Here is a 21535-nt window from a genome sequence, read left to right as displayed (position 1 = left end):
ACACACACACACACACAAATAACTTGGAATGTATATAATAATAATAATAATTTTAAATGCTGATCAATTCCAATTCACAGTATTTCATCTGAGTAGAGTGATTGAGTTTGTCGTAAAGTTTTTCAGTGTAGTTTATTTTAAAATGAGTTAAAATTCGGAGTTTACTACTGTACCGTAGGTTCGTGCTCGATAAGCAGAGCAGGTAAGACTTTTTAGTTTCTATTTCGTTTTCATAAGCCTAGCCATGGACAAGTCCTTCGACGATCTCAATTTTCAGGAACTTTTGACGCTATTCAGGGATTTAGGCAACTTGCTACATAAAAAATGGCCAGATAAAATCGGAGCACACCAGATCCTTGAAGTGGAGACAGAGGATACCCATCCCTCTAAACTTCCTCACCCTTCACATGACAACGCCTGCGAGCCAGCAATAACAACTGAAGACATCTCTCTTTCAAACTCCAGTGGCTTTCGGGAAGTTAAACGGAAGAAGAGAAAGAAAAAATCCCCTGCAACAGATCCTGAAATAATACCTCAGACGTCGGAAACTACAGCTCCAATGGATACATCAGCGCTAGCTGATGAAAGAACAGGGACATTGACACAGCCCAAAGAGAGGATTCCGCCAGTAATCTTGAGAGCTAAAGAAAACTGGTCGTCACTTGCAGAGACGATGAAGAACAATAACATCAAGTTCTCATCAGCTAAAAACACCGATGATGGAGTCCGCATACAGCCCGAAGGAGCAACGGACTACCGCCAGCTCACCAGACTTATGGATGAACAGAAAGTCCCATATCACACATACCAACTGAAAAGTGAAAAAAACCTTAAGGTAGTCATCAGAGGTCTGGCAGAAACCATAACAACTGATGAAATAGCTACTGACCTCAGATCACAAGGTCTTGAACCAATTAAGATCTCGCGCATGTACCGCGCAGACAAGCGCCCCATGGCTCTGGTCTTAGTGGAGATCAGTAAAGACCACAGAGCAATCTACGACCTTACTATAGTCTGCAACTTAGTCATCAAGACCGAACCACTCAGAAGAAAGGCATCCGCCGGTCAATGCCACCGCTGCCAAAAATCTGGGCATGCACAAAAGTTATGTAAAGCAGATTACAAGTGTGTAAAGTGTGGTGACAACCATCCCTCGCACACTTGCACAAAATCATCGTCTACACCTGCTAGATGTGCGAATTGTGGCGGCCGCCATCCAGCAAATTTTAAAGGCTGCTCAATTCACCCATCTAACCTACGGAAGACAAGAGCGGCGTTGGCTCCGCCCACTCAGATTCAAGCCACGAAACCTTCGCCGGAAGTCACAGTGCGGAGTTTTCCCGCCGAGAAAACAAACGCTTCTGCGTTCTCTCCGCGGATTTTACCCGTAGCCTCGACAGCTTACAGTGAAAATTCTGCACAGATTCTTGCTGCCTCACTAGGGGAGATGCTAATAGCCTTTAGCAAGATGAACCCCAGCCAAGCCGACACTAAGAAATTCCTCAGGAATACTCAAGTCATCTTCTCCATGATCACCCAATGACATGCTCTCCTGCATCTCGATGCTGATATCCCAGATATTTCCACATTGCTTGGTAACACTACCGCTACTTTTTCACCTAAGCAGCTTTTCACTCCAAGCAACTCATTCAGGAGTTCTAAGCGCCCGAAAGCTGCACTGCCTTTCGGCTCAGTCGCTTCCGCATTGCCCTAATCAGGGTGAGCCGAGTGCTCGCTAACCTTTAATATAAGTCTTTTTCATACCGATGAAGGGATCAGAATCCACGGGATTGATATCCATCAAGCCAAAGAAGTTATCAGTTATCACAGTATTTCATTTATTTGTTTGTTTCCTTTTGTAGGTCGTAGCCAAGGAAACAGTGCCAACTTTCCCGAAATTCAGCAGCGCCAACGTCACCGTTTATGTTAGAGATGTGAACGATAATTTTCCGGAGTTTTCGCAAGAAATGTACAAATCTTTCATTCCAGAAAACGCAGAAGCGGGCACAACAGTAGCAGTTATTAAGGTATTTTTTTATATATTTTTAATTTACTTCTTCAATAATCAACTAAAAGATACAAAAATTACGAAACGAAAGCTGTGCACGTCTATTTCATTACCTCATATTTATTGAGATGGTTACAGTAGTGCCACCTATGAAGTTTTACGTTGTCATAGTAATATATTGCTTTTAATTTTTAATACTATTTTTGTTTTAATGCAGGCAGAAGACAAGGATTCGGGTCATTTTGGAACATCGGGAATTCGGTTTACAGATCTAAGGGGACAAATAGCTGACAAGTAAGAATACTTCCAATCTAATTAAATATAATTCAGTTTTAATTAAATATACACGCAAATATTTTAAAATAAAAGGGTTATTAGATTTTTTGCATCGCAATTTCTTTTATTAAAAGTATTTAGTTTTGATTTTTAATTAATAAAATATTATAGATAAAATAAATTAATAAAATTAATTAATAAGAATAACATAAATAAAATAATTTTCTGGATATGATTATATTTGTTCTTATTTGTGTATGTGGGTTTCCAATTCTAATAACATATCTGAAGCGAGAAAAATCTTATGGCGTCCCTTGATTCTCTTCTTACTCACATTTAGATTAAGACTCGATCCAGTTACCGGTGAAATAACTGTGAGGACTTCTTTGCATGGGTTTGATCGGGAAGTTACTGCTCAATATTTCGTGACGGTTGAAGCTCGCGATGACAAAGGTCAGGGCAACAGAAATACGGTGCAACTGCAGATCACTCTGGAAGATGTGAACGACAATTCTCCTCGCTTTCTTCAAAAGAAATACCAAGCTTCATTGAACGAAAATGAGCCGTCGTTTTTAACTCCGCTCATTGTCCAGGTAGGTGTTTATCAATACACGCGATATTAAGGGGCCTGTTTCTTATAGTTAACTGAATTCTTCCTGGAGTTGTACCGAAACTGCTAGCTTTTAATTTGTTTGATAATTAATTGACTGTATATAGTGTTATTCTAGCTAAATTTTTTCGTTTGCAGGCCCAAGATGATGATCTTAAGGGATCGGATAACAGTAAAGTACGATACCAAATTATTGACGGTGATAGAGATGGAAATTTTACTATTGATGCGGTTTTGGGAGAAATTCGGCCACGTGTTCCAGTCGACTTTGAGAAAATACCCCAAGACAAAGGGGATGTTAGGACTTTTACCCTTACTGTGCGTGCCTATGATCTTGGAACCCCGTCATTGTTCAGCGATGTACCAGTGGAGATTTATGTGCACGTAAGTTGTCCATGGAATTATAGATTGTTGCCATATTTGGGATTCAATAAAGAAACCATCAAGTCCATTAGGACATTTATTTATTTACGTATTTATTTTGTTTAGGATGTCAACGACCACTCACCAGTATTCCAGCATTCTTCTTACACCAAGGCTATCTCTGAAGACACTGCTGATGGTACATCTGTGGTTCAAGTGGTTGCAGTCGATGGAGACCATTCCTCTGCCAACAGTAAGGTGGTTTATCGAATTCTTTCTGGAGCGCAAGACAAGTTTGTGATAGATGCAAATTCTGGTGTGATCTCTGTCTCTTCTGGAGCGAATCTGGATCCAGATCGAACATACCCTAAGTCAGTATTTTATCTCCTGAATGTGATGGCACTCGACGGTGGTATAGGTGACCAGCAGAAACAGGCTCATGCTTTAGTTAACATTTCTATCATTGACGTAAATAACAAGGCTCCATCATTTTTGGATCCCCCACCCGTTAGTGTACGAGAAGATGCCCCCATTGGATTCTTAGTAACTAAAGTCACAGCAATAGATGCTGATGACCGACCAGTTTTGAGGTACTCCGTAGATTACAAACTTAGTGAGGCTAGAACGGAAGAAGGCGCGCTGGTTATGGTGTCCGAATTCGATTACAGGGACGTGCTAGATGTCAATTCTGTTGATGGTTCTGTTCGGGTGAAGAAAGCGCTGGACAGGGAGAAGGCAGAGACAATGAAACTGCTCATCAAAGTGGAGGATTTAGCAGCTGCAACGGAAGGCCAGACAGCAACAGGTAAGTTTATTTTCCAGGCTGTTTAAAAGTGGAAACATCAAAGGAATGCGTTGTATTTTACCTTGACTATCTTTCTGTTATTGTTTGATTAGCAACTCTGTCCGTAAGGGTGCAGGACATTAACGACAATCGCCCCAAGTTCCAGAAATCTTTCTATCGTCAAGCAGTGACAGAAAATGCCAAACCAGGAACCCCAATCGTAGTTGTAGTTGCAGAAGATGCCGATAAGAACCGATCAATAACCTATTCCTTTCAAGGAAATCCTGACGTGGCACGATTGGTCCATTTAGACGAAGAAACAGGTATTCGATATTTCCCTCGTATTTTGATCATTGCAGCAGTTATCAAAACTGTATTATTGCTCCGATAGATAGCGGAATATTTATTGTAACATCCAATATCATGTGACTATTGTCCTTTTATTCAATTATCACCTTTATTTTTAAATTACAGTTTATGTAAATTATAATTTAACTTATTATTTTAATAACTTATAATTATAAATTATAATTTATAATATAGTGTGTCTATGCGCGCACGCACACACACACACACACACACACACACACACCAGTTTAATTTTGCATAATCAGAAATAATTAGAATGTGATTTCCAAATGTAAATAAACATGTTTGTCCCTTTATTCATCAAATTCCATTACTTCAAACTGCATTCTTTATTAGGGTTAAATGTGGATTCGACAGACATCCCCATTTATTTCTTTTAAGTTTAGAGATTTCACATAGTAGTTTTCGGGATTTTTTAAACAATGCTTATCAACTAACTTGATAGCAGATTGAAAAAAAAAAAGTACTTAGTTGGCGATGACTAAAATCGAATCTAAATCTTTTATCTTCCCCGATTTAGGGTTGTTATTATATGATTTCACAAAACTTATCATAAGCCAAACATGAACATGTTAGGAATAAAACATTTAAGAATAATCTATACATTATTTCTTTATAGGCCATTCACGAAAAAAAAAAAAAAAAATCACGTATCAGGAGCAAAAATATAGTTTCATGAAATATTATATTTGAATACCTTATAACGTAAAGGTAATTCCATGATAAATTTTCAGGCTATTTTCAAATCTATGCATTAGTTTTAGTAAGGAAAAAAAAGGTTTTTTTTTTTTAATTTTATTTATTTATTTATTATTTTTTTTTTATCCTGTAAAAATGGTTGTTAGCTGTTATTATATGAATAGCTTTTAGATTATCTTTAATCTGTCGGTTTCAATTACTAAATTAATTTTGTAGCATATAAATAAAAATATGATAGTGTTTATTAATTAATTAAATTTTAACTATCCTGAATTATGCTTGCATACACGTTTTCCATATTTCTTTACGAAAGCGCCATCTAACGGGAGAGGAGAAAATATTTATATCGCAAATTGAAAACAACTAATATTCTACAGTGTTCTACATTTTTTAAATCATGAAATAAGACTTCCCTTTTAACCATATTAATTCTTGATTTTTATTTTTCTACCTGTTGCTGAATTTTGTTGATTAACTAACATATATTAAACTGGCTAATATGATATGCTAATATTCAGCTCGTAACAAAAATTTTATGCTGTCAACGTGTATAATTTTTGTAATTACTAGTAATTCCATGTTTCTGAGAACCCACAAAAATGATTGCATTCGCGATTGCGAACGAAATAAATAGAAAATTACAATTTGGATATTTTTCCCAGTTTCCTTTAGTTTTTTTATTGCTTTTTCGTTTTCAAAAATTTCAGAAATTATGTTGCTAAGGTCATTAATGTAGATTTATTGTAGAAATGTGAAAACAACTAATAAATGGAATGAAAACAAAAACACGAATTATTATGGGGAAAAAAAAGTCAAAAGTTTGTGGTGTTCTCAGGAACAATGGGATACATCTGTTATTGTAATGTGGTGAAAGGGATTAACTAACTTCCATTTACTGGTCTCACAGATGCCTCGGGCTGGCTTTGGGTGCATCCAGTGTCAGGTAGGAAAGATGTCTTGATGTTTGTGCTGCCTTCACTTTTCCTCAGCCACGTAACTTGTTCACATTTCTCCTAACCATCTTTCGCCACATTTTCTATCCTATTTCTCTCTCACTGACTGCACCCTAGATTTTTATTAACATTTTTTTGTGTGTTCACAAGTTGTCTTCTTGCACTTTGCAAAGGAATCTTATTTTTATGAAATTACTATTAAGGAAAATGCTTAATATGAATATGTTTTAATAAAATCATTTATGCACACTTGAGAAATATTACAGACATTGCAGATTTCACAATCACTTAAGGCAGCCGAAAATTTCGAAGGAAGGTATTTTTCTTTCAGATATCGTTTACAGTGGGTAGTTTAATATTTACACACTCCACGTATGAAGGATCATCACAGAATCTACATTCATATGCAGGCTATGACGTGCGTAGACTAATTTTCACTTAGTCATCGTATCGAACGAGTCATTTGTCATAGCGCTAGCATCAATGAAACTTCTGATCCCCTGGCATTGCCGAAACGTCTCTTTGAGCTGCTATATCGGTTTCAAATCTATGACGCGATGTCAGAAGATGAATTTTATTAGTTGACAGTGACTTAGAGTACAAGGCGCCGATTTTTATTCTGCGAGTAACAGATTCATTGATATCGCGCTGTGAGAAATGTCGCCATCGTCATGGTGACTGTGGGAAAAATAGCCTATACATCAATATATTACTTTTTGTTTGAAATAAAAGTTTCTGCAAGCGAGTGAAAAACTGTTCCTTAGTTGCGTATGTATTTCTAAATGCTAGGTTTAGCTATTTTTGAGGTGGGAGATAAAAGCAGTTTATGGTAAGAATAACTGTCTCTCATCGTCCATATTTCATGCAGTATCAACTCGGCTCAAGTTTTGTGAATGTTTTTAGGTGATAGTTGAATTTTATTGCTCGGTGTGAGTCTATACTCTACTTACTTGAGTCCTAAGTGCTTACGAAAGTGAAATGTTTGACCTGTAGAGCAAGGTTCTTCCTGCAGCCCACTCGGTATCAATAGAAACCTGCAATAGGCTAACAGACATTTTGTGGGTGAGATTTTCATTATGAAAAAATAGTATCGCACACAAGTTCCTCTATTGGCAGTTGGGACTAGATCCCCCAAATTAGAAATGCTGAGGTTAATAATAATAAGAATAAGAATTTTTTTTCTTATTCTTATTATTATTCACCGCAAATTTTCACCATCGTTGGGGCGTGTGGACGTCTTTAGGAAAAACTTGGATGCTAAGGATTGTAGAAAAGAGACAATATAGGGAATATTTGTATCTCTATGAAGTAGATTGTTTCTAACATACCACGGGGCGTTCAGAATCATTCTCAAGCACTTGTTCTGCACTCGTATCTTGATAATGTTAGTATTAGAGGTGTGGCTCCAGGCTGGAGAGTCATATGCGATTATAGGACGAATCGTCATCTGGTATAGCTGCAATTTGATTCTGTTGCTGAAATTGCTATTTCTATTAATTAGCGGATAGATATGAGCTACAGCTTTAGATGCATTCCTGCACGTAGACTTGATGTATTGGTGGAAAGATAGCTTTTTGTCGAAAATTACACCCAGGTATTTTGTTTCCGTCTGCCAGGAAATTTTAGTATTGAACAGTAACACATCTCCTGCAGGAAACATTGGCCTTTTCGTTCGAGAAAAGAACGGCTGAACTTTTTTGGGGGTTTGACTTCCAATCTCCATTTAGAGAACCAACCCTCAAGCTTTAGAAGGTTTTCTTGAAGCTTTCTGGTAATGAGAATGGGGTCGGAGAGATCTGGTTAGTATTGCTGTATCGTCCCTCATACAAGGCCAAAATGGAAGATATCGGATTGTGCGGGATGTCCGACATATATTCAGAAAACACCAATGGAGCGAGTTGGGATCCCTGCGGCATTCCAGCAACGATATGGCGCTGGGACGATGTAGAACCGTTGATGTTGACTTATATGGATCTATTCTGAAGATATGAATGGATAAGTACCGGCTGAGATAAGTTTGTGTAGGAGTCCAAAATGCCAGATTTTGTCAAATGCTTTGGATAGGTCTAGGAAAACAGCTCCTGTGCACTGGCGCCAGTTATAGCTGGTGGTGACGTATTCCACAATTCTGTGGATTTGCTGGGTAGTACTATGGTGTTACTGAAAACCAAACTGTTCTTTAGGGAGGATGTTTAGGTCATTTACTGAGGTTTGGAGTCGTGAGAGGATGACCTTCTCTGCAACCTTACCCAGATTGGAGATAAGACTTATTGGACGATAATTTTGCAGTAGGTGTGTGTCTTTGCCTGGCTTATATATAGGAATTACATCACCCAGTTTCCAGGTGGAAATAAAATAGTGAAATCTTAAGATTGCATCTATTATACTGGTCAGGTGCACTACAGCTTTTCTACGCAGCAGCTTGATCACTCTGTTTGAGATGCCGTCTGGTCCAGTCTTTATTGTTCTTAAGTTTTTTAATAATATCATATAATTCAGCTGGTGATGTGGGTGCAATATGGTCAGCGCTGGTATCTGGGAGATTTAATACGTGTCTGACCTGTCTGTGGATTTTGTACAAGTGATTGTAATCTAAGTTGTTATAAGAAGGTTTTCACTGCTCCTCAAGATTCTGTACTATGGCTTCTGCCTTATCTACATCTGTGTGAACTAAGCCCTGGTTTCAGATTATGGGGGATGGATCTGTTTTTATTCCTGATGTTTCTCAGTAACCTCCAGATAGAGTGATCAATAGGTGAGATAGAGGATAACGTTTTATCCTAAACTTGGTTTCTATGAGTTTTAAGTGCATCTCTTACTGCCCCATTCAATCTATTAAGAACTCTTTTGTTCCGAGGAGCGCGAATGTTACGAAATCTCTTTCTAGCTCTACTCTGCTCTCTGATCAGATCCATAATATCCTCAGGAAAACGATCAGGCTTGGGAACAGGTTTGTGGAAGGTTCCAACCGTTATAGCGGATTTAATCTGTTGGGTGAGGCTAGTCACTGCAGATCCCACATCTTCTGGTGTGCATATGTGAGGGACAGGTCCAATTTGATCCCTAAGTGCTTTAGACAATCTGTCCCACGATATGCTTGAATGAGACGGAGGAGGCAGGTGTTCTTGTTCTCCCAATTGTAGTAGAACTGGATTGTGATCTGATAACAACTCGTTTAGTGATTTACAGGATTCAAGACATTAAACTGAAGTTTAATGTCTTAAATGAGAGCTATATCCAGAATGTCAGCAGTGCCAAACGTACTGAGATGAGTTGGTTCAGTAGGTCCAGCCACAACAGCATAGTTTGATCCTGTGTAGTTGGAAAGAATGCCGTCATTTTTTTGGTAGATTTACTGTTCCAGGCAGGATGTTTTGCATTGAAGTCTTCAGCGATGACGACCGATCCTTTTAGTCCAAGGATGGCATCCAGATCTGAGGTCAATAATGTCTTTAATGGAAGGTTGTACGCAGAAACATTTTAAGGTTTCCAATTGTGTTTGTGAGGACATTAATTCCTGTGATTTCGAGGTTGGTGGTTGTAGGGATGGTTATTGTATGATGGTTGATATGGTTTTTGATAAGGGTGGCTGTACCTACACCTCTATATTCAAGTCTGTGGTTTCTGTAAATCTAATTATCCTCTGATTTTTAGGTTGTCAGCAGGCCTCAGGTGAATTTCATTGATTAGAAATATATTTGGACTGTATCTATTATTGAATTCCTGGATTTCTAACACTTTATTTTTGATGTCGTTGGCATTCCAAGCGATAATCCTAATCGAATCTGGGGCGATTTTTTCCTATGCATCAGAGAGTGCAGATAATATGGATTGGGTTTGCTGTAAGAATATTTTTGTAACACTTAGTGATGGATTTGAGTTGCTAAATTCCTGCAGCATGCTTGCAAGAGAAGAGGTGATAATCGCTGATAGATTTGAATGTGGATTAGTCAGGTTCTGGGTTTATACTATCTGTTTGGAGCGTGCCACATCAGCATATATTCTCGCTTGATGTTGAAGATTCATTTTCTTAAGGGGCTCAGTTAATGATGGGCGAGCACCTGTTGACATGTTCTCACTCTTGGAAGAACTGGACTGAATGACAAGGTAGATTGATTATTTGGATCGTTCCATTTTTTTTTTTTTTGGTGATGTATACACCCTCTATAATTAGCAGGGTGAGTACCCCCAAAATCAGCGCACTTTACCGGGGTGGATTTTGGCTTGGCGCAGGTGTTTATGTGCTGATTCACGCCACATTTTAGCCATCTGTAATGAGCTTTGCATAGCTTCTCGGCATGGCCAAATTTTTGGCATCTGTGGCACTGCCTAGAAGATGCTCTCTTTCTCAATGGTTTTGGGGTGATTTTAAGTTCACAGATTGAATTTAGATTGTATATGTCTTTGTAAATATTATGAATTTTTACTAAGACTAGAGGCATAGGTGTCTTATTTGATGTAAACATTCTAGTGACCTTTATGGGAGGTAGATCCTGTAAGTTAAGGTCAGTAACTATTTCATCCGTGTCAGTATCCTCGGAGACTCTTCGTTGGACCACTTTCAGATTTTTTCGGAAGCAAGTGAGAATGTGTGATATTGTGTTCCTCTTGAGTCCAGCTCCTTTGTAAGATTTCTATAATCAGCCACCGTGGCGGGCTGAATTTTTATGCCCTCATCTACATTTTTAGCTGATCTATAACTTATTTGTAAGTTAGTCATGATGGTTCTTAGTGTTGTCCATCTCTGCTTTTCCCTTAGGATAATCGGTGGCACCTTTTCATTGGGGAGGCAGAAGGATCTGAATTGGGAGCGTCCTCATCCATACCAACATTTGTTTGCTCAGCAGTGAGAGTTTTTCGCTTCTTATGAGCGTGGATCTCTCCTTGATCAGAAGGATTAGAGGTAGAGTGAAAACTAGATTGAGTTTTTCCTCCATTTGAGGAGTGTCTTCATTTTCCTCAACATCGACTTCGGGTGAAGAATATAGGTTTAAGTAGCCATGCCAATCCCGTTCAAATTTCTTGAGAAACTTTGTAATAAAAGTGAGTGCTAGCCCTTTATTGAGTGATTCGATAATGATGTCGGGGTCGATCATGCTATTAGGCCATGTCAGTTTGAACTTCTTTTGGAGTTTATTACTGAGTATAAGATAAGAGCCTGCTCTTTATCGAGCAAATCAGTGAATACGTCGAGATCAGTCATCAGTCACGCTCACATCGAACTAAGAATAAGAATCGATGCAATTGATTCTACGCTTCATGATGACGAATTGCGATTTATTGTAATAGTATGATATGAAATATTTAAAGGTGTGTTCTATATATTTATAATTTTTTAAATATTTTAAGAAAATTAATGTTTAAACAAAATAAAATTATAAAAAATATAACTTACATTATTATTTCTAAGAGAAGTTAAATTTTTTAAAAAACCGTGTAAAAAAAGGAGTATGCAAGCAATCAATCTGTTTCTAACAACAGACTATGAGAAAATGATTTTTTTGTTATTATTGCTGCGTTGTGGAACAAAACTATTGCTACACTACCAAGAAGAACTTAAGAATTTTGGAGACATAAGTAGTTGCGAAAACGCCGAATCACAATTTAGAACTTTAAAATAATTGTGGAAGTATTTCTATATTACTTTTTTCTGCTGTTTCCTTTCCGTTCTCTAGGAGAGGTCACGGTGAGCAATAACAAAATCGACAGAGAGGTCTTCTCTTGGATTAACGTCACGGTCATCGCCACCGACAGCGGAGTTCCACCTCTGACAGGCCTCGCTGACCTTTACATCCAAGTTCTGGACGAAAACGACAACAACCCCGTCTTCGTGAGCGGTGCCAGCGAATTTACCGTGGAGGAAAGTGTGGCTGTGGGGTACCAGGTGGCGCAGATCGAGGCCACAGATGCCGATGTCGGAGATTACGGAAAGGTCACTTACTTGCTGGACACGGCTGCCACAGACGGTAAATTTAGGATCAACAAAGATACGGTAAGTCTATCTCTCTCTCTCTCTCTCTCCTTCGATGAAAAAGCTCTTCCATTTTAATCTGGTAAAAATCGTTCAGGCACTCGTGTCTCAGTTATACGCACATCCTTCACGCCTTTCTATCCTCACGTTCGGCATTCAAGACGCGAAAACCACTTTAACCATTCCTTTTGAAGCCACATATTTCAAAATATCTTCATTCCATTGCAAACCAGATGACCAAATCTGCGCACAGTAATCTATATGTGGTCTGATCTGGTGGCGCACTCAGGATTTAAACTTGGGGGGACCGAGTTGAGTAGACGATTTTAGAATGTACACTACGCATTGCATACGACCTATGACTGAGCATCTGCAGCGATCGCCAATATATTGTACCCGTGATCTCCTATGGACCGACTCGGGCAAACGAAGTAGTGCTCGGTTCGCCCGAGCACTGCTTCGTTCGCCTTGAGTTCACAGCGGCCGTGATTCCCAGGAGCTATAGAGTATTCCCATCTTAGCTATAGGGTATTCCCACCTTATGTGACTGCTAATTTCTAAGTAGTATAGAAATAGAAGACACGACACAACATGAATAATAATAATAATAATAATAATAATAATAAAAAGAATTTTTAATTAGGAAAAGATTTTCGGAACATTTTCTAGTGAGTTTTCCCTTTTTTTTTGGGGGGGGGGCGTTGCCTCCCCCCTCTGGGTGCACCACTGGTCTGATCAATGCCTTATACAGTGCAGTACAACCACAAAAAAACTCTTTATTTCTGCAGCTCCAGATATGCAGATTGGCTTATAAATCCCCCCCCCCCCCCCATTCTTTCACTATTCAGAAAGTGTCTTCTCCCAGAATCTTCTTAAACAACTGTCAAGGGCAATGGCACATTGTCACATTCCCTTAATATGCGTTATGCCCATTTACACAGCTTATTATTAAGTTATGTGAAATTCAAGACACTTCACTTCTATGAATTACCAGTCTTTGGTCTCTCTTTCCAATTGCATTTGCCCCATTTACTCTTTACCCTATAATATGAAAGACTGACTAAATGCGCGCTTAATATTTCTGAATTCCCCTCCCCAGTAAAATGCCCAAAAGGCTGCAGTAATTAATTTTACTTTCATATTTGTATTAACAAAGCTAATTTAATCGGAACTTAAGAGTTGAACACTGTCTTTATTATTTTTTCAGGGAAGCATCACTGTTGTGTCGCCTCTGGACAGGGAACAAACAAGTGTATACACCTTAGTTGTGCAGGCATTGGATAACTACAAGTACGGATTTGCAACAGGAGAGAGTCGAAAGACTTTCAAACAGGTAAACATACCATCCTGAGAACTTTAAATATACGACAAGTTTTTAAAGTGATCATCCGAGAAAGAGATAATCGATTTTTTTGCTTTCTACTTCAACTTCAACTTTCAACAAAGTTGTAGTTGAAGGATGAAACATCTTGCTTCATCCAAAGATGATGCAAGATGCTTTTCATATTCCCCGCTGTCTGAAATGGATACAGTGAAGAAAAACGTTTATGAGCAATATGCTCGTCCTCTGAGGGAAAGGGGATTACAGATCACTTCTTGAAATCAGGAAAGCTTTAAGTCTTTTGTGTTTGTACAGATCCGTTTCATCATAGTCAGCAGCTTGTTGCATCAGTGGATTGGGATGTGTAGACGTTTTTAGGAAATACTTTGCTGGAAGAGACTGAAGGAGAGAGTAGATATAAGGGAGTTCTGTGTCCCAATGAAGTCGAACATCTCTGACAAACCATGGGGCATTCAGAATCATACGAAGGCACTTGTTTTGCACTCGCTGCAGTTTGAGGATATCTGGCTCCATGCTGGCGAAGTATATGCGATTATAGGATGAATCATCAGTTTGTAGAGGAGCAGTTTGATTCTGGTGTGTAATTTACTGTTTCTGTTTATCAGTGGATAGAGGTGGGCGATGGCTTTTGATGACCTTGCACACGAGTCCTTAATGTGGTGGTTGAAGGTTAGTCTTTTGTTCAGCTGTACACCAAGGTATCTGACTTCTGTTTTCCAAGGCATTTTGGCGTTAAACAGGAAGATGTCACCTGTAGGAGATACTGTTCTTCTGGAGAAGAGCACGGCTATGCTCTTCAAGGGGTTTACTTGTAATCTCCAATTGCAGAACCATTTTTCCAATATTTGTAGGTTTTCTTGGAGATTTTTGGTAACCAGGTGTGGGCGAAGAGATTTGGTTAGTATCGCTGTCTCATCAGCTTAGAGGGCCAAGATAGATGACGTTGGATTGTGTGGAATATCTGCCATAAATATCGAGAACAGAATTGGGGCCAGTAATGATCCTTGCGGAAGTCCAGCCAGAATGGGCCGCTTGGTAGATATAGTGTAGTTTATCTTAACTTGCATAAATCTGTTGCTGAGGTATGATTGGATCAACTGTACCATCTGTAGCGGGATGTTAAAAGCGATGAGCTTGTGGAGCAGACCATAATGCCACACCTTGTGGAAGGCTTTGGCCATATTCAGAAAGACAGCTCCGGTACGTTGATGCCAATTGTAGCATGTGGCAATATATTCGGTTAGTCTATGGATCTGTTGAGTTGTGCTGTGAATAGAAATTGTTCATTTGGGAGGATATTCAGCTTATTTACTATGGATTGGAAGGTGATGAGGATGACCCGTTTGGCAATTTTTCCCAGGTTTGAAATCAGGCTAATGGGACGATACTTTTGCTGTAGATGTGGATCTCTTCCTGGTCTATGAATGGGGGTTATATAAGCAGTTTTCCAGGAGGAAGGGAAATATCAGAATCTAATAATCGCGTTGATTATGTTAATAAGGTGCACAATGGCTCTGCAGGGTAGTAACTTAATAACTTTATTGGTGATGCCATCTGTACCAGGAGCTTTTTTGTTGTTAACATTTTTAATGATCTCGTAGATTTCTGCTGGTGAAGTAGGGACGATTTTATTAGTACAGGAATCAGGAAATTTTAGTACCTCTCTCACATGACGTTGAATTTTATACAAGTGGTTGAAATTTAAGTTTTCATAAGCAGGTCGACAAATTTTTTGCAATGGTCTCTGCCTTCTCTGCATCCGTGTGCACAAGGCCCATATCCGATTGTAGAGGGGGGGAAGGATTTCTTTTTGTTTCTTAGATTTCTCAAGAGTCCCCAAATAGAGTGATCTGCAGGTGAGAAGGAAGCCAACTTATTCTCCCATATTCGATCCCTGTGGGATTTCAGGGCGTCTCTCACAGCTCCATTTAATCTGTTAAGAATTCTTTTGTCTTGAGGCGCACGAGTATTGTGAAATCTTTTTTTAGCTTTATTTTTTATATCTGATCAGGTTCGTAATATCTTCCGGTAACCGATTTGTTGTGGATGGAGTTGTGTAAGAGATGACTGCCGTTATGGCTGCATTAATTTGCTGAGTAAAATTTTTGACTGCTGTTTCAATTTCTTCATTTGACCTTACAGGAGGAACAGGGCCAATCAATTCTGGGAGTGCTTTTGCTAATTTTTCCCAGGATGTGAATGAGTGTGAGGGGGGAGAGACAGGCTGTGTGGCATTCCCAGCTGTAATACCAGTGGATCATGATCTGATGACAACTCGTTTAATGTTCTTAAATTATATTGAAATTTAACATTTTGCAGGATGGCTATATCCAAGATAGCAGCAGTGCCATTCGGGCTGTGATGAGTACGTTCAGTGGGACCTGCGATGACCGCGCAATTGAATCCTTTGTAGTTGGCGAATATGCATCCGTTGTTGTCTGTTCGGCTAGCACACTGTTGTTTTCTGTCTGCTAGCCGAGCTAGTAAGAACCTCCACACCAGTCATCTTGAGGTTATGTTTTGGGGGTTGTTCACTGTATGGTGTTGGATATAATTTTTAATGAGGATTGCAGTGCCACCACCTCTGTAATTTGGCCTGTCAGTTCTGTAGAGGTGATATCCACTTATTTTGGGGCTGTCCAACGGCCTCAGATGTGCTTCACTTATCAAACAAAGTTTAGCTGAAATCTCTGAGTGAACTCTTGGAGCTCCATACTCTTGTGTTTGAGGCCATTGGCGTTCCACATCAATCTGTAAAGAGTCTGGAGTTAGTTTATTCCTGTTCATCAATAAGTGCTGAGAGGATTGATCGTGTTTCATATAGGAATCTTTTATTAGCAGCTGGTGAAGGATTGGACCTGCTGAAATCCTGTAGCATATTTGCCAGCGAGGTAGTAATGACAGTTGTCAGGTTTGACTGCGCTGCTGATTGATTCTAATTATATTCCTTCGTTGTCATTTTGGAACGGGCCACGTTCGCATAGGTTCTTGCCTGCGGTTGGTATTTTGTTCTCTTAGGAGCCTCAAACTGCGGCGGTGGGACTTCTGTCACATATTGTTGAACACTGTGAGACTGTGGTGCCAGAGGTGAAGGTGTTTGTGAGCTGATAGAGGCAGGTGATTGTCTGTTTGTTTCAGACTGTCTGTTATTCGGGTGTTGAACACACCCTTTATAGTTAGCTGGATGAGGGACACCACAGTTTGCACAACTAGCAGGGGTGGTCTTTGGCTTTGTGCAGGCAGGTGTTAGTGGGATGGCTCTTGGCACATTTCCTGCATTTATACTCTACCTTGCAGAGTCTCTGAGTATGGCCAAATCTTTGACACCTGTGGCACTGTCCAGTTGAAGCTATCTTCCTCAGAGGCTCTGGGGTGACCCGGAGTTCAAAGACTGATCGTAGGTCATAAATATGTTTGTAAGCTTTATGAATCTCCACTAAAACCAGATGCATAGGGGTTTTGTCCGCTGTAGTCATCCTACTGACCTTAATAGGTTGAAGGTCCTGGTGGCGGAGGTTGGCCTCTATTTCATCTGCAGTTACATCCTCTGTAACACCTCGAAGGACCACCTTCAGTTTCCTCTCCGAGCCGAGAGGGAAAGTGTGATATTGAGTATTACTCGAATTTAACTGTTTAGTCAGCTTTCTATAGTCCATTACGGTAACAGGCTGAATTTTGATGCCATCATCCATGTTCTTAGCTGAGATATATTGTATTTGTAGATGTGTCATGGTGGACCTTAAGTGTGTTCATTTTTTCTTTTCCCGGAGGATGATCGGTGGCACCCTCTCTTTGGGGGAGGCCAAGGGATCGGAACTGGGAGCGTCATCTTCCATACCGGAATCCATGGGAGGTTCTGCGTCGATAGTTTTGCGCTTCTTGCGCGCAAGGACCTCTTCAAAGTCTGGGGGAGTGGAAATTACTAAATACAGCTTCTCCTCCATCTGGGCAGTGTCTTCGCTTTCCTCAACTTCTCCTGGCAAGGAGTAGAAATTAACGATGCCACTCGTGTTCGACTTTTCTTACAATCTTTTCGAGAATGCTGAGTGCCCTCCCTTTGTTGAGCGATTCAGTATAAGCATTATCTTCCTCCTCGCTCATCGTGATGACGGCACTACAATAGTTAATAATCTGTTATTTATAATATATAGAAGCCAGCAATAGCAATTGTAACGACGGCGTGTAACGGGCCCTCGTTGCAAACACAGCTTTCTGGAGTAAAGTACTTACCTAGAGTAACCAGAACTGCACATCAGATTACAACACTACCTCAGTCATTCTATGCATCACACAAATTCCAGAAAACTGAAATAGTCGAATACTGATCATATTCATTCACAATTCATAATCGTCATAATACAATTCACACTGAAATTCATCTTACACGCGACCGACCAAAGTACCAGTTGCTTTCTAGATGACGACGAATAACGTTTCTGGCTGGATGGGTGAAACAAAAATGATTTCATATTCCCCTTTGTCTGTAAAGGTAAAACTTTGAATGGAGTGTTTATGAGCTATAAGCTCGCCCAGTGAGGGCAATGAAATTAGCTGTGTTCAGCTGGAAGTAAGATTGACTTGGGCCTTTTATATTTGTAGCTTTCGGCTTCATTATATTCCGAAGCTTTCTTGATCAACGGGTTTGGGTGGGTAAAGAACTTCTCAGCTAGATCTAGGAGAAGGGAAGAGATGTAAGGAATGTTGAGTTCTCTGTGGATCTGGGAGTTTCTAATAAACCAAGGGGCATCTAGAATCATCCTCCGGCACTTGTTCTGTAATCTCTGTAGTTTTGAATGTTTGTATTCGCGGTGTGGCTCCATGCGGGGGGATGCGTAAGTGATGACCGGTCTTATTACCATCTTGTAAATTATTAACTTTGTTTGTGTATCCAGTTTGCTTTTTTCTGTTGATCACAGGGTGGAACTGGGCAATTCCTTTGGATATTTTCGAGGCTATGTGTCTTATATCTTATTGACTTCAGTCTGCCATGGATTGTTGCTTTCTCGAGTTATTAATAACAATATTAAAATAATTATTATATTAAAATCATAGTGGTATATGAGGAAATAAGCTAATTTTTTAAAATAAAAATATTGATAGTTTCTAATAAATTTATCTATAGAATTATTTATTCATTTCAGTTATTTATTTATTTTTCTAGGTTACAATCCGAATTATAGACGTCAATGATGAAATTCCAGTATTTGTTAAACAAGAAGTGTGTGCAACGGTCACAGAATTCCACAGGATACGAGACACAGTTCTTCTGGCTTCTGCAATGGACGGAGACGACCCCTCAACTCCCAACAGCAAAGTGGCATTTTCCATCATAGATGGAAACCAAGATGGTAATTACAGAAAATGTTTTTATTGATTTTAATGTTATTGAAAATGTTTTTATAGTATAGGCTGTATAACTGCTTTTATTATTTAAGCAAACGGTTACGAAGATACTTTTCGCTGAAACTTTTATCATTTACTTATGCATAAATGATAAAAATGAAAATATAGTTTATCCGTTCATATAATATAATGTCTAATATATAAGAAAATTTACAGTATATTCTGAAAACCAGAATCTAATAAAAATATATTTTTACACCATTTAGTTAATTACATATTAGAAATATAATTGTTTCATCCAGCAAGACTCGTGTGGTGGCTGGGATAAGAATAGCCCCGATACAGATCATGCATGTCGTACGAGGCGACTAAAATAGGTATCCAGGGAGGGTAATGGATGGCAATGCTGTAGCCAATGAAGTTCTAACTGAGGCTCTTGCTCCTACCCTCCTGCCATGATCAATGCTTTATATAGCTCAATAACACCCTATCCTTACAATGTCCTCTACAGATAACGGGGAATATGAAAAGCAGAAAAGAATTCCAGAGGGCAACGGATGGCAATGCTGTAGCCAATGAAGTTTTAAGTGATCCTCGGCTATGGCCGTCACCCTGCTATGAACAGAGCTTATAGCTCTATAACACCCTATCCATACATTTTCTTCTACAGATAACTGACTGGGGAATATGAAGAGCATTCTTGCTTCACCTATCTAGCAAGAAAAAAAAAACGCCTGGAGTTCCCCAAGGGCAGACATACACAACACAAACTGCAAACAGCAATAATCGAACTCGAGACATGATATAGCAAATGGCGCATCTCAATCAACCCAGAAAAAAGCTCCGCTGTACTATTCACTAGACGAAAAACAGAAACGAATACAAACATCCCTCTTGGCACAAATATCTTGGATTTCAGCTTGATAAATGCCTAAACTTCAAGACAAAAAAAATCTTAAACTTCAAGACAAAAAAAATCTTAAACTTCAAGAAAAAAAATGTAAAGTCAATCACACCAGAGCACAGCTATATCCACTTCTGAATAGGAACAGCCTCCTAAACATAAACAACAAAATTCTCCTCTACAAATCAGTGATAAGACCTCAACTAACTTATGCCTCACCAGCCTGGGGACACACGACCAAAAGAAACATCTAACGACTAGAAACGATCCAGAACAATGCTAATTATACCGAGAATCTAACCTGCCAGATATCAAGACCCACACGAGAGGCACTGCAGAAAAATTCTTCACACTCAGGCAATCACCCAAATCAGCTCATTCGACAGGCAGCTGACCACATAGCCATCAGAGCGCTTCAAACATGGAAAAAGGAAATCCTTCATTGCAAGAGAAAGCTGATCCAGCATAAAATGCTCATAAAGAGCGGGTAAAATACCCACAGTAAAATACCCTCAACCACAAAGCAGAACTCAGATAAAGGGATGAAGAGTCAAGGACTCAGTCCATCACCCAAAGAAGTTCACAGTCTTAAGAATACTCTTACGCAAGTATGATTATTGCACGCGTTATTATAATATTGTAAATGAGAGTGGAAGTTATCAATGTGTGTGTGTGTGTGTGTGTGTGTGTGTGTGTGTGTGTGTGTGTGTGTGTGTGTGTGTGTGTGTGTGTGTGTGTGTGTGTGTGTGACGATTTACTCTACAGCAGAATTTTCCAGCGGATTGCAAACGAGTAGCCATTTAATTTTGTCTTCAAAATTGGGAAAATATACACTCTTGTTCAAATCATGCTGCAAGTTTTTTTTCCAAAACATTTATTGAATTCTTTTTTACTTTAAATGACTTTACAATGTGCATGTTATTTTTCTATTTACGCTACCAACTTCCTCTTTTCTTTTTTATTTCTTACCCGCTCTTTTTTTTTTTTTAAAAAAGGGGGGGGGTTAATAATGAAACTATACAAAACCAATACTTCCTGCAGGATTTGAACCTGCAGTGTTCTTAACGAAGTAGGCGCTTTCAAGTTTTAAAAAAATACAAAACGTTGTACGCAAAAAAGTCAGGAGGATGGTGGGGGAGGAAAGAAATTTAGATAACATGTTTTTCCCGTTTCCAAAGAGAGAGTATTGTTCTTTCTTTACCTACCCTTATCCTTGTCAGAAATTTAGGACAAAGACATTTTCCTGAAAAGGAAAAATGACGCACCGTATCGGATCTTGCAAGGAAGGAGATGCTAACCACAGTGGTGCTATTTATGGCCATGAATTCTACGCAGGTGTTTCTCAGCATGTCTGCTAGCAGCAGACTGATCCAGTTAATACACGACTATCTCTGTAACAAATCGGAACATGTCTCGACATGTAACACTTCTATTTACTTCTTTCGATAAAATCAGCTACAACTTTTGAAAAAGCACATACTAACTTCTTCAAACACAAAATTCGCTTCCATGTTTTAATGTATAACTGTTGTGATTATTCTTAAACTTTATTTTACGTATATTTTCTTTCTGTTTTCTAGGTTTGTTTGGAATTGAAACTTTAGATTCCAACACTGCCCGCGTGATGTCGCTTTTCTCTCTCCGAGGAAAATTTGGCAACTATACTCTGACGCTCCAAGCTGACGACAAAGGTTCACCGAATTTGCATTCGACTGGAAAGTTTCGTATTTGTGTAACGGATGTGAATGACAACAGTCCAGTATTTGTAAAACCTCCACAGAACTACACCATTCGTATTCCCGAGGTATGTACACAGATGTCTGTAGTGAACTTTACAGATCTTTACAAATAAAGATTTGGACTTAACATTTGTTAGAAAATAAATTCCTGCAAAGATAATCTCACATTAACAG

The 21535-nt window shown here is 39.1% G+C and overlaps 1 protein-coding gene across 1 annotated transcript in view; it reads left to right on the top strand.

Annotated features, from left to right (window-relative positions):
• Cad88C (cadherin 88C) overlaps positions 1 to 21535 on the top strand; it is a 56299-nt gene that overhangs the window by 11262 nt on the left and 23502 nt on the right. Inside the window, exons 13-23 of the mRNA XM_090403585.1 lie at positions 1863 to 2027; positions 2226 to 2302; positions 2625 to 2877; positions 3033 to 3278; positions 3384 to 4062; positions 4155 to 4364; positions 6017 to 6052; positions 11738 to 12054; positions 13241 to 13366; positions 18537 to 18723; positions 21203 to 21426. Coding sequence (XP_090259711.1) covers positions 1863 to 2027; positions 2226 to 2302; positions 2625 to 2877; positions 3033 to 3278; positions 3384 to 4062; positions 4155 to 4364; positions 6017 to 6052; positions 11738 to 12054; positions 13241 to 13366; positions 18537 to 18723; positions 21203 to 21426 — 2520 coding nt within the window. The remainder of the gene's footprint in view (positions 1 to 1862; positions 2028 to 2225; positions 2303 to 2624; positions 2878 to 3032; positions 3279 to 3383; positions 4063 to 4154; positions 4365 to 6016; positions 6053 to 11737; positions 12055 to 13240; positions 13367 to 18536; positions 18724 to 21202; positions 21427 to 21535) is intronic.

This window comes from Typopeltis vanoorti, chromosome 14 (assembly GCF_054136105.1).
Source record: "Typopeltis vanoorti isolate ZY-2024b chromosome 14, IOZ_Tvanoo_1.0, whole genome shotgun sequence".
Taxonomy (NCBI): Eukaryota; Metazoa; Arthropoda; class Arachnida; order Uropygi; family Thelyphonidae; genus Typopeltis; species Typopeltis vanoorti.
Note: the sequence above shows the minus strand (reverse complement) of the source record. Positions and strands in the feature narration are given on the sequence as shown.